Source organism: Erigeron canadensis, chromosome 1 (assembly GCF_010389155.1).
Source record: "Erigeron canadensis isolate Cc75 chromosome 1, C_canadensis_v1, whole genome shotgun sequence".
In the NCBI taxonomy this organism is placed as follows: Eukaryota; Viridiplantae; Streptophyta; class Magnoliopsida; order Asterales; family Asteraceae; genus Erigeron; species Erigeron canadensis.
The window spans coordinates 3,115,611-3,129,456 of record NC_057761.1 but is presented as its reverse complement, the minus strand read 5'-3'; the positions used below and the strand labels follow the sequence as shown (position 1 = coordinate 3,129,456).

Genomic DNA, 13,846 nt, shown 5'->3' with positions numbered 1-13,846 from the left:
TATTAATTAATAAACTCATATAAAACTTTTTAAAAAAATTATTAGTTAGTTTAGGTAATACAAAATCCCAACCAAGTTCAAAATATTGTACAATACATTTAATAATTCAGGTTAGTAAAACATTTAAGTATTTAACTAACTAAATTAAGAGTGCTAAAATACATTTTTTATTTAATTGCACATGTTAACTTTCATTTGAGAATTTTTCTTTTAAAGAAGTAAATTAATTTATTTTTGATTAATGATAGATTGCATAAAATACATCACTTTGTTTAAGTATAAAATTTAAACATGTATAAATACATTATTATATTAAAAATGAAAAGAAGAAACCTTTTGAAAGGACATGTCCTTGCAATAAGTTTTTCAAGAAATATTTTCAAGTATGGAAGGAATAGAAATTTCAAAAGAATACGAAAAAAAATAAAACCAGGAGTTTTTAAATTTTGAGTGGGATTTAAATTTTTGAAACTATTATTTATTTATATCAGTTTTTATTAATTTTAATTAAATTTATCTATTGCGAGGACTGTCCTCGCGAAAAGTATAGTCAACAAAAGTCCAATCTATTTTTACATCTTTTGACTTTGACTCCAAAAAGAAATTCAAAAATAAATATAAATTCTGGTTCTAGGGAGGACCGTCCTTGCAAAAAAGTTGGTCAAACTAAAAGTTCAACACATATCAGATTTATTGTCTTCTAGTGACTTTTAGTAAGGACATTTTGTCCTCCCTAAAAACTTTTGTCACAATTGTTTCATTTTCTTATAGTGATAGAGAATCAAACAACGCATCATGGCAATAATAACCCTAATAAGATTAATATTCGTTCTGGATCATGGCGGAGAATGACGGTGAAACCGTTGTGTTGATACTGCCTTCCGACAGGACAGTCGTGGAACCTCTGGGCGTTGATCGTCAGATCTCGCAGCGAGAAGAAGAAGGTCGAAAAGCATGTGAATGCATGTTGATTACGCTTTCAATTTTGCTGATCATCCTTTCATTTGGAGGTCCGATTTATCTCGTATACCAACAACTATACTCTTACTCATTAGAAAAATCGGATGAATATTCTCATATGCTGAAGACCACAGATTATGGGATTGAGTTTTACGTGTATTCGTTGAATATGTTTAACCACAATTATCCTTTGGGCACTTTTGCAAGAGACGCTATCGAGAATAAAATCACTGGCGAGTATAAACATTCGATTCAGAAACATTGTGGTGATGAGCTCAAGCATCGTATACGATTCCCGGACTTTCCAACTCCATTCTGTGACGAACTTGATAGAATGAGCAAGTACAGTACCTGATCAAGACCTATCGATCTGCTTTTACTTTTAATTTTCCTGATTAATTTGGTTAATTTTATTATATGCATGGTTCAATTCTTCTTTTAGTACATGGTACGAGTATTAATTAATAATTACTAGCACGGTACCCGCATTATGCGACGGTGGTCGTGACGGTGACGGTGTGATGGTTGGACGACTGTTGGTGGTGGAGCGATGGTGAGTTGTGTATATAATTGATGTAAAAGGTTAATGGACATATTTTAAATGATAAAAGACTGACAATGTAATTTAATCATTAATGTTAAGAGGATAGTGTATATGAAAGTATTTTAAGGGGTGTTAAGTGAAAATATTACATATTTTCAACATTACCAAAAATAAAAAGGGCTATTCTTTTTATAATATAGTATAGATTATGTGATGTTTCTTCCCATTATCTATATGTTATGTATATGTCTTTTCTAGCTTCTCGCAAGGTTTTCATACTTTCCAATGTTAAAGAAAAATTATGTTATGAATGATACGTGCTAGTGCGTTTTTTCGGTTAATACGACTTTCTTCAATCTTTATGTAAGTCTTGTTAAGATAATCTTGACAATTAGATAAAAAGTCAAGATTCAAGGATGATATTTTAAATTTTGACCATTAGTTTTCATTCAACGGCTAAGATCTTCTCAATTTGACTTAAAATCAAGTTAAGGGAATCTCCACCCATTATTTTTATAGTTTTCATCCAAAGTGGCATCATTGTAAGTGGACCCACCATTGTTACAATATGACGAAGTAGCTGTCATATTAGGAGAAAAGGAAAAAAATAATTGCTATCTGAAAAAGGTAATGGGGTAACCCTAGCCGCGATACCACAACTAGATACCCATCGACCCACCCCGTATGAGCGATATGATGCCGGTAAAATACTTCCATCCTAATCCCCACATGATTTGGGCACTCCGAAGGATCGAACCCGCGTATTTAAACTTCACATATGAGTCTAAAGTAAACCGATGATCAAAGCTAAATTATTATAAACAGTAAAGATAAATATAGTATATGTTTAGTTAAAGTTTTGAATTTACATTAAATTTTACAATCATATCAAAACCAAAACTTGTAAGCATAGTGGATGACGATAAATAACTTTGTGATTTCGGATCGTAAACTCAAATTTTTAAAGTTTTTCATATTAATAACTTATTATAAGTAATACGAGTATTTCGTTAGTAACAAAATGTTGAAAAGTTTAGAAAGAAAAAGACAATTTAATTAATAAGAAATCGATCAATCAAACTATAAGGTTATAATATGTTTTGATCTATACGCCAATAGTTAATTTAATACTATATGAAAATTAGCTTTCTAATAAGAAAATTATATATATATATATATATATAATTAAAAAAGAATAATTTAATAGAATAAATAAATTAAAAAAACACACATTGATTAATAATTACGCTACATATTTTTATAAGAATATTTCAATATTTCAATTCTATTTTAGTTTATTGATAGATTGAAATAATATATATACAAACGTAAACATTAATATACCATTCAATTAAGCTCGAGGAGGAACTTCAAGATTATAAGATTAATCATATAACTTTCATGCAATCAAGAATGACACGATAACATTAAAGCACTCGGCAATTGCTTGGAGTCATATATGCTCATGCCTTATTTAAAATCTGCAAACAAATTTATAAGGGAAGATTTATCAACTCCACTAATTCATGGGTTACATTGTTAAAAAATTGATAAATTTTATAAATAACTACTCGCATTAATAATTAAGGAAAGCGAGGTTTCTATATTTCGTTTGTTATTTAATTAACTAGAGTGAAGGCCCGCGCTACGCACGGCCGGGCTTCACGGATTGTTTCGTACGTTTGCATATTGTTTCTGTTTGAAGTTTTGTTATTGAACATATATGATTCTTGTGCAGCAGGTATTATGAAATAATAGTCTAATTAAGCAATTGTTAATGTTCATTGGTTCCCAGCAAGATAAATTACTAATGTAGGGAGAAAGGATACCATGTAATGGATCAACATGGGTGATCTGTTGTACGCGTACAAACATTTCTGTCCTAATTATACTATTGAGTTTTCAAGGTTTTGGAGACTTTTCTATCCTAATTACACGTATAACATTTCTGTCGTACATGTGCAAACATTTTTGTCCTAACTCTATGTACACAACATTTCTGTTGTACGTTTATCCAATCCGTTTCACATAGATTGAGGTAGCAAATCTTTATAAAAATAAGAAATAGAAACCTGGCAAAACTCGAAACGACTTAAAGTTGTCCGTAGATCAAAGTCTATTTCTACTTCATGGAACCTGCATAAGACCTTCTAAAACCATTTAATCAATCATTTTTATATACATTGTAAAGATAAAGATAATTTTTTATTATTAGGAATACCCATTAAATCAAACATATTTTGACCCATTACCCAACCCAACCCAACCATCTTGGTAACTCACTAACTCTAATAAGAAGTAGCAACCTCTCTAATTAATAAAAAGTGTAATGAACAACTTGAAGTGAGCTATAAGCATAAACATCCAAACCAATCAGTTAGCTACCTTTGTATTGGGTTAGGAATGGGTGTATGTAGGTTGGCCATAAATGTACGGTAGCTGGTGATTGTTTTGGATTTAATTTGAAACTTTGAGCAACTTTGATATAGAGAAATGTATAACCAAAGAAAGATCTGGAACATAGTTGTCAAAAGCGAAGGTGACCTCAAAGCGCAAAGACCCCAAATAGGACGAAGGCGAGAGGCGTAAAAAAAAAACACGCCCGGAAAAAAAATGCACAAAGTAAATAAATATAACACCCCATTTAGTTTGGTCAACACCCAAAATAATCTTTACCCAAAATGTTACCATTGTATTTTGGGTAAGATGCTAACCCAAACTACTGGTTAATTTGTGCCCCGCTTAGTTGGGTCTTAAATCAGGTTAAAATAGTTCTATGTTAGCCTTAAAGTATGTACCCTTGTTTGTTTTGTCAGCCTATCTAAATTAATCTCTTAAGTGAAGGCTTAATGTTAAGGTTTATGGTAGTGAATATCAAAATTCAAATTGAATGGAAGTATAATGTAATGATGAAAAAAAAATGACTAACATAGGAAAGATAAAGCATACACCATGTAATAGGGACATGCATTTCCATGCTGCGATGCAAACTCTAGAGAAAGCACATCAAGAAAAATCATTAGCAAAGTGATATAAATGAAATGACCTATATTAACATTACAAAAATGAAATATCATAAGGTTTATAATCTACCCTTATGTGATTCATGTTGAAGCATATGCTCGGGAGATGGGCAGGGCAGACGATTTTGAACTTTTAAGCAAACTCCTCATTCATTAGATAGAAATAATAATGATAATGATGGTTATCATAGGGTTTCAGTGAGTAATTATACATCATGATGATCGAGTGTGCTTTTAGGATGCACCCGAGTGTAGTACATCTTGTAAGTTTCAATTCAATTTCCTGTCACTATCTGCAGCAGTAATGGAAGCTGTGAATATGAATTGCAGGAAATATAGTAAACATACTAATAATATTTAGAGAAGAAACTAAAAGAAACAACTATGAGACTTATAAACCAACACACAAAAAAATCTATTTAAAAAGAGGGTTATAGTGACATGGTCTTTATTATTTGTCACTAACTCAAGAAACCCAAAATAAGATTTGTTGAAAAATTTATCTACGTTTTGGTTAGGTGTCAGCCCAAGAAACCCTCCAAAAATGAAAATTTCCAAACCCTACAGTCAATGTATGAAAAGTTTTCACAGCCATTTCAAGCACAAAAACAGTTTGGAACAACGGTTCTAAAAGCCATGAAATTCACGACTCCACAACTTGTTTCACAGCCTTAGTAAGTCCTCGTAATGTCCATCAAGCTTATTCCATGTTCATAACCATTATATAACAATTTCAAAAAACAAAACCAAATGATTATCAAATCAAAAGTGTCAGCCATAAAGAATGTTGTGTACCCATTTTCTGCCATAACCAAACACAAAGTTCTAGCCTAGTCTCATTTAGACTTTTTATCAAACACCTAGTTTGCAACACAAATATTTAAGAACAAATTACAATTTCATATGCGAAAGAGCTAATTGAAAAGAAGAAAAATTTGGGGTTTAATAAAATAATAAACAAACCTCATATAACAATTGTATCACTGGCGTCTTTCTGCAAAACCTCATATAAATCTCGACAATCTACAAACTCGTCAGAAGAAGAAGCAAAAGAGCAAAGTGCGCATACACACACCTGAAAACAAAGAAAAATGAAATCAGAATTTTTCATCCAAATATTAAAATCAGAAAAATGAATAATTTTAGATATATATATATGTATAAATAAATTATCATTTTCTTTAAGGACCAGTACAAAGAATGAATTGAAGACAAATTCTTTAATTTGTGAATTGATGACCATTTATTTATAGTAGAATTGATGACTTTTTTCCCTTCAACTTCTTCAATCTATAGTTAGGAATTCTAAGCATCATCAAATAACTAACCCACGACCCTTTAATTATTATCAAACAAAACAAAAATAAAAAAGAATAATAAAAATTATCAATGAAAGTCATAAATTCATCATCATAAATTTCATCTTAACTTTGATCTTAAGAAGATTTGTGTTAAAAAAAAGTAACTATTACTTAACTTTATATTATATGTTTTGATGGCTTGACCGGGTCAGCCGGTTATCTTATTTACAACCAAATTTTTACATTAAACCTTATTTACAACACAACTCAAGAATGAGTGGATTATTCATACCGGATATGAACTTTTAGATATACTAACATATAACAGAACTGAAATCATCAAGAACAACATGACCCTTCACGTTAAACTTCAACATTTATATTGACACATTAAATAGTCTATAGGAAGATAATTCACATGTACATTTCAATATAGATTTTCGGGGCTAAACAAAATGAAGTTAATCATTTATATTTGCACATTAAATATTCTAAAGGAACCTAATTACATCTATTTAATTAAGTCACAACACTCCATTTTACATAGTTTTATTTAAATAAATTATATAATGTTAAGTCATTATTTTTTAATATCATTAATTAACCTAATAAAAACTTAATTAAGCCACAACACTCCATTTTACATAGTTTTATTTAAATAAATTATATAATATTAAGTCATTAGTTTTTAATATCATTAATTAACCTAATAAAAACCTTATAATAAAGAAAAGTAATTAATCCTATTAAGTACACATCGATAAATCGTCAATAATACGTCAATTTTTCCACTTGCTTGATAGAACTTTTAGATATATATATAGATTAATGAAAGTTAATTCATTAATAATTTTTTTTTTTGTTTGTTTTTTACTTTAGCCATTGTTTTTCATGAGTTTGAGGTGGATTAGGATTAGGTCTCCTTAATAATTACAGTACCTTTTACATATGAATTTGAAGTCGCAGCTCGTATCCCGACCTTTAACTTTTGGTATTTCGACCAACACTTTTTGTAGCGACTGTCGCTGCAAAAAGTATTGTCACGTCATCTTCCACTAACAAAAGTCGTTGCAAATATTTTTGTGGGGCCCAATTTTGATATAAACAAAGCTCTTCTTTCAGATTTTTATCCTAAATCAATCATTTTTTCTCTCCACAACAATAAACAAATTCATCTACTCCCTCATTCAAAACAAACTTTTCGGATCCAACTATCTTTTTACGTATAAATTTTTTTTTCCATCTTTCTTTCTCAAAGGTAATAACTCTTATTATTATTACTATTATTAAATCAATAAATAAATATGAAGAAGATGATTGCAGATTTTTAGACATCCGAATAACTACCGTCGGCAAACCACCACCGAATCACTGCACACCGCACTTTTTTCTCCTTTTATTTGATTTGTAAAACGATAATTTATGTATAGATTTGGTGTTTTCAACGCACAAATCTTTGAAAACCGGTTATGAAAGTTTTGAAATCTTTCATGGGTTTGGTTGAAGAGAGTAAATTGGTGTTAAAAGCAAAATTTATTTCATTTTAATTTTTTGCATCGCAGGAATTATTTTTTTTTTCCGAATCTTACGTTAGGAGTTCATTGTACATCAATAATGTTAATGGGTAGTTTTGTCTTTATATGACTTTTTGCAGCGACTCTCGCTGCAAATAGTGGATAAGACAAAACTGCACTGTTGACTATGTCAATCAACAGTGTACTATGTCCGGGCCTACTATTTGCAGCGACAGTCACTGCAAATAGTTTGGTCAGATTATTAAAAATTATGATCGGGATACCAGGCATCTTTGAAGTGAATTAGGATTAGGTCTGCTTAATAATTACAGTACTTTTTACATTAATTTGAAGCCCACTTACAATAACAATAATAACCCCGCCAGCTAAATACTCATCAATTAATTCAATCTTAATTTTTCGTTCTCGATCACAAATTACGATTTTAATTAATTTGTCGCCTACACTTACGTGATCATGGCAGGTAATCATGATAACATGATGTTCGAATTCGTACCTTCCAACAGGAGGAGAGTCGTCGAACCTCTGAGCATTGACACCATCAGCAATTCTGATCGCAATTGCAATTTCAATTGCAATGAAGAAACTAAATGCTGTTGCATAATACTTCTGATTTAAATTGCGAGCATCCTTTTTTGTGTACATCTAATTAACGCAAACGAAAAGGAATACCTCTCTTTCTCGTTAGAAAAATCCCATGATTATCAGGATATGCTGACGACTACAGGTTTAGGGATCCAGTTTTATGTGTATTCGTTGTACGCGTTTACTCACAAGTATCCTGTTGGCACTTATGCACGAGACGGTGTCGAGAAAAAAGTGATTGCCGAGTACAAACATATGATTGAAAAACATTGTGCTGATGAGCTCAAGCAACGTATACGAATCCTGGATTTTCCAACTCCGTTCTGTAACGAACTTGAAAGGGTGAACAAGTGTTATCATAGTCCCAACACTAATAATTCTACTTCTACTTGATCGATCCGATGCCCGCCCGGCCAGAGCTTCCTTTCATATATTTTATAGTTTTCCTGATTTGGTTTATGCTTCAATAAATTTTTAGCATATGTTATGACTTATGAATATATGAATAGAATACCTACTGAGTACTATTTTTTAGTTAAATCGACTTATGTAGTTATTATTTTTATAATATTAATTAATTGTTGCTAAGTACGTGATGTGTTCGTTCAATATTATACGTACGTACATTCCTAGCTAGCTATTCTAATTCTAATTTGAGGACAAGTACGTTTTTAAATCCTTTGATCGATCATCCTATTATCATTCCCATAAGTAACCATGTGTTTAGATTTGATTAATTAATGGTTAATTGTCACCCTAAACTTTGCCACTAATTTTTTATTTTTATAAAGGAATTGAACTTGTGTATTATAAACAAACGTACAGGTACCTAGCATTTTTGCTAGAATGATTAATTACTAATGAGAAAGCTGCTATTATATATGAAAATCACGGACCCTATAGGCGGTGGCGATTTGACACTAGGTCACTAGAAAGCTTGGAATGAAATATTGTACAAATAATAGACCTCGTGGTTATTTACCGATATGAAGAAGCCTCATCTTCAAATATGCTAAATTTTTCTGTGCTTGTACTTTCGAATCTGTCTTTCTATTTTCAGAGAGAATGATGAAGATGCAACATTGATAAACTGAGTAAAGGCATAACTAGTGCTCTCTTTCTACGATTCACGCGACTGCAGCGACAGTGGCGGTAGTGGCGACGGGTGGTGGTGGCGGGACGGGTGATAACGGAGTCGATGGTGGTTGGGTGACGACCGTGGTGGGGTGATTATTAATGTCAAATTTTTTGATTTAAAATGTATAGTGTAGTTATTTTATGGGTGTAGGGTGGAAATTATTTAGAATGTTTTTGGTTGATTAAAGGATGAAATGTGACGAAGATAAAATGTTTAGAGGCATATTAGTCTTATTAAAGGCTGAAAAGTAAAAAAAAAAAAAAAGAAGAAAAAATAAAGAGTGAAATGCTTTATTAAAGAGTTAAAATTAATATCATATGATGAAGAACTCTTTTCTCAAAAATATATACATCTTAGAAGTTTTCTATTTGCTGTAAGCAAATCATCATTCTTGTACAAGTGCTAAACAAACACTAAATTTACCTGAACCAATAGTTTTGATAATGCGGGGACACATGGTTATCAAATACCTATACATATGTCTTATGTTTTTCACAACTGAGAAGTTTCTTTTATATTTATCTGTCAAAAGTGTAAAATTCTCTTCATAAAATTGTATGGAACGGTGAAAGGGAACCAAGTCCTGGCTAAGGATTTTTTTTTATTTTTTATCGACAACAAAAATATATCTATTGATCAAGGATCACTAGCAAAATAACAGTGATCAAATATACAAGTACAATTACAATAATTTAAATAATCAACAATAAATAAAATCTAGACGGTACCCGAAATTTTTACTACTAAGATTACAAAAGGTTTGAAAATTGTGTCGTGACACAAGAAAAAACCTCATCAAGCGAAGGCCGAATCACCGATTTTCACTTTGCGATGTTTTTGATGCAACCCTGTTGGAAATATGATGAAAAAATACTCAAAATGAAATGACACTTGATTAAATAAAAGTTGGAGACTAAAATATGGATACAAGAATGGTAGTATGTAATACTAAAAAAATAATCTTGAAAGGTTGTTTTTGTAAAACTTGATTGCACTTTTTTTGACTTGATTATATCTCTAACTCATGCCATATGCATCTTTTATAGATGAAATTGCATGTACCAAAGTCAGAACCATAGCTAACAACACATTTACCATAAGTTTTTTTTTTAGTAAAATACGTTATAGCCTACCATAGAAGAAACTTATCTTCCACATATTTGTTACTACAATTTGTAGGCTAGCCCTCCTATCTTGATGCACAATAACAAAAAATCTTCATTTTTTTAAGTAAAATACCTTGTAGCCTACCATAGAAGAAACTTATCTTCCATATATTTGTTACTACAATTTGTAGGCTAGCCTTCCTATCTTGATGCACAATAACAAAAAATCTTCTTTTTGACTCATTAGACCACTACACAAAGATCGGTATGTACTAACTACTAACTCGAGAATTCTTTTGGCTCTTAAAGTAACTCCTTTTGGAAATGATTTCCAATGATGCTTTTCGAGTGCACACCCTTCACAAACTCCTTCAATGAAAATTAAATGATGGAAAAGTGATTAAAGATGCCAAATCACTAATATGATGAATTTTCAAGTTTTGAATTTATTCTAAGTTTGGTTATTTGGTATGATAAAAGAGATATGCTTCTTGATGTTGCAATTAAAAGTTTAAAAGAATTGGTTAATTTTATTGGCAATTATAGAGAAACTGAGCTTGATAAAGCTATTATTGAAGCTAAACAAATTGTTGAAGATATATTTTCTTTTCGAACATTCAGTCGGTACACGACATCAGAGAAACCTCACCGTATAATGGTGAAGCCTTGTACGTACCCAACGAGATGTTGACTATAGGCCGTTACAAGTATTCGGAGGAAAAAACCCCAAGACTTACTATCCCTAAGGATCGAACTCGAGACCTTAGGTAAAACCTGAGAGTGCCCCTGACCAGTTGAACTAGTCATCATTGGTAGTTGTTGAAGATATTGATATTGAACCTGAATAGAATTAGCAATTTGATGAGATTCTAAATAATAAAAGAGAACAACAATCTTCTAAAGATAATTTTAAAATTGATTACTTTCTTTTTTTAGTGGATATGTCTCTTTCACAAATAACTACTAGATTTGAACAAATGAAAGATTTTGAATCTATTTTCCATTTCATGTTTGATGCATCTGCTTTAACAGATGATAAAGATTATGATATTGATAGAAATGACTTGTTTATGGAGTTATAAATTTTGCAAGCCATGTTGCTAAGTGTAGCATATGAGGGAGAAACACCACGGATATCTATTAAAATTATGAAGTTCACAAAGAAAATGAATATGTTTCCAAATGTTTTACTTGCATATCGATTTTGCTAACTATACCAGTCACGGTAACATCCGCAAAAAGGAGTTTTTCGAAATTAAAGTTACCGAAGTTTTCTGTACGAAATACTATGAATCAAGAGTAGTTAAATGGGTGAACAATTTTAAGTATCGAAAGTAGTTTGCTAGTTAATGTAGATTATGGCAAAATAACTGAATATTTCGCAACAAAAACTACACGTAGACATCATTTTAGGTGATTCTTATGTTGTGTTCTTATTTATTTATTTTTTGAATGGTGTATTGCATTATTTACTTAATAAAATCGGCGTAAGGATAAGCCGCCTAACTTGACTAGGTTCCAAACCCTTAAAAATATTGTTTTGTATTATTTGAAGTATTTTACATGAGCATACTTAAATCCTCAAGACCGAACCTAGATGTTTATTAATTTTGTATTGTCAAATATGCCAACCGGCCAAAATTTTAATAAATCATGGGGATAATCTAACATTTGACGTCAGTTACATAATAAAAAAATCAGTTCGGTATAAAGATATTTATTAAGTTTTTTTACTTTCTAATGTACCGACCGATCCAAATTTTTGCAAGCATGGGAATGGTCTAAAGATATGGGTAAAAATTTATTGTTAACATACTAATAACATTCAAATCAATAGTGCAAATTCGAATAGCGAAAAATGAAAGAAAAATTAAAATTAAAAAAATACTCCTAATAGAAATAGCATAGGTTGGAGGAGTCATTTTATCTTGGCGTATCATGTATGTGCTACAAAAAAGTATCATCACTACAACAAACACTCCAATTCCACTATATCACTTCTTCACTCACTTCCCCAAACCCAAAACCCCCAATTTCCTTCCTAAATCACCATCATTATTATAGTAAGTACGTTTTCTATCCACCTCTCTTTTTTCGTTTTCAATATTCTTATTCTTATATGTATATATATACATAATAAAGTTTGACTTTTAATCTTATTGATTCTAGTGGCTTTGATGGTTATGGTTTTTGATTAATTGATTAATTGCGATTAGCATGATTTCTGATTAGAAGCAAATTAAACATGCATAGCATAGATACTTGTTATTGTATTATTATTATTATTATTATTATTATTTATTGTTGCAAATAATCTTATTATCTTAATCTGCCTTCTTTTAATTTAACTAAAAAAATCCTTAGTTAGTCGGTGTAAGATAAAAATTTTTTTTGAGATGTTGATAGGTAACAAACATGTGTGTATCGTTGTGCGTCACTTTTATATAGAATTTGATGCATAGTCATCCTAAATGTGATGCACAACCGTCTCATTCTCTACTATATGTTTTTCCATAGGGTGATGATCCGTACACCAGTTTTTTTTAGCCGTAAACCACTAAACGTGCTTTAGAGTGTTGTAATGTATAATACTGTGAAGCACGTTTGGTCATGTACAGATAAAAAAAGGTTTTATACTAACCAACTCCTATGTATATATAGTTCGTATCGCTAGTTTTAAATATAAATACAGTTTTAGTTCTGATTTTATTACACAAACACATGATGAGTTGGATCTTGCTGATATGTTGTATATTTGATATAGTGATGATTTACTGAAAATGTCTTTAAAAGTTATATGTTGTTATGTTTGTGACTTGATTTTTTAGTAAACGCCTCCGGGTCTGCTCACGAATGGATGCTCTTGGAGTTAGCCTTACAAAGGAAGTGGCAGCCGGCCCAGATGCCTTCGTCGAGGAAGAATATGTTGCTCAATCTAAATTGTATAAGGAATTCACAAACATGTCTACCATTGACAAAGCATGGACCTCCAAGTCTTCCAATGGTACACATTCTTGCATACGCCCTATTTATTTGTTTTATTTATGTCGGGGTAAAAAGAGGGCAGTACCTTAGCTTGTTTGTAATTCCAACCGATCAATTTGTTTTGCGTTTTTAGTCGGTTGACGGCCAAAGACATTGTAAAAGCATGTGCTGGAATACAAAACTTAATGAGCCCAAGGAACGTCAATACCTTCCTCTCTTTTAGCCTTCCACACATTGGTTACTAAGAATGATGCAAGTTTCCTAGTGTGCTCCTTCCAAAACAGTCCGTCAGGTTTGTTGTTAGTGAGGACAAGCGTTGGACTATATTGGAGGTTTGCAATGATAGTTAATCAGTTGACAGTCCACTTCGATGGACCATGTTCTACGAGATCATTAACTGGTATCAACGTCCAGGCCAGCAGCGTATATTTCTCTTTTACAAAAGAATTGGTCAAGAGATCCAGGAGAACATCAATTATGAAACCACATGAAACCTTTTTTCTAACTTGTAGCAATATGTTGGTGGAACTACTCTCTCAGTGTAAGCAATTTACGCATTCCTCACCTTGCAACCAGTAAGAGTGTATCCAACGAACCCATAATGAATCCTTTTTAGTAAATTTTTTATACACCAAATATGCGTAAGTATAAAAGCCATGTATTAATTGG

At 31.3% G+C, this 13,846-nt stretch overlaps 1 protein-coding gene and 1 long non-coding RNA gene across 2 annotated transcripts; one reads left to right on the top strand and one right to left on the bottom strand.

Annotated features, from left to right (window-relative positions):
• Positions 1-838: 838 nt before the first annotated feature.
• Positions 839-1,315, top strand: LOC122589853 (chaperone protein dnaJ 49-like). The gene has a single exon (XM_043762209.1). The coding sequence runs from the start codon at positions 839-841 to the stop codon at positions 1,313-1,315; it is 477 nt and encodes a 158-aa protein (XP_043618144.1).
• A 3,472-nt stretch (positions 1,316-4,787) lies between these two features.
• LOC122604736 lies at positions 4,788-7,880 on the bottom strand. The gene is made up of 3 exons (XR_006324538.1): positions 7,860-7,880; positions 5,491-5,602; positions 4,788-4,820 (listed from the first exon to the last, which is right to left on the bottom strand). It is a non-coding gene; the product is annotated as an uncharacterized LOC122604736 (long non-coding RNA).
• Positions 7,881-13,846: the final 5,966 nt, after the last annotated feature.

Excerpts from the sequence above, each read along its gene's own strand:
- LOC122589853 (XM_043762209.1), top strand. The coding sequence starts at position 839 with ATGGCGGAGAATGACGGTGAAACCGTTGTGTTGATACTGCCTTCCGAC.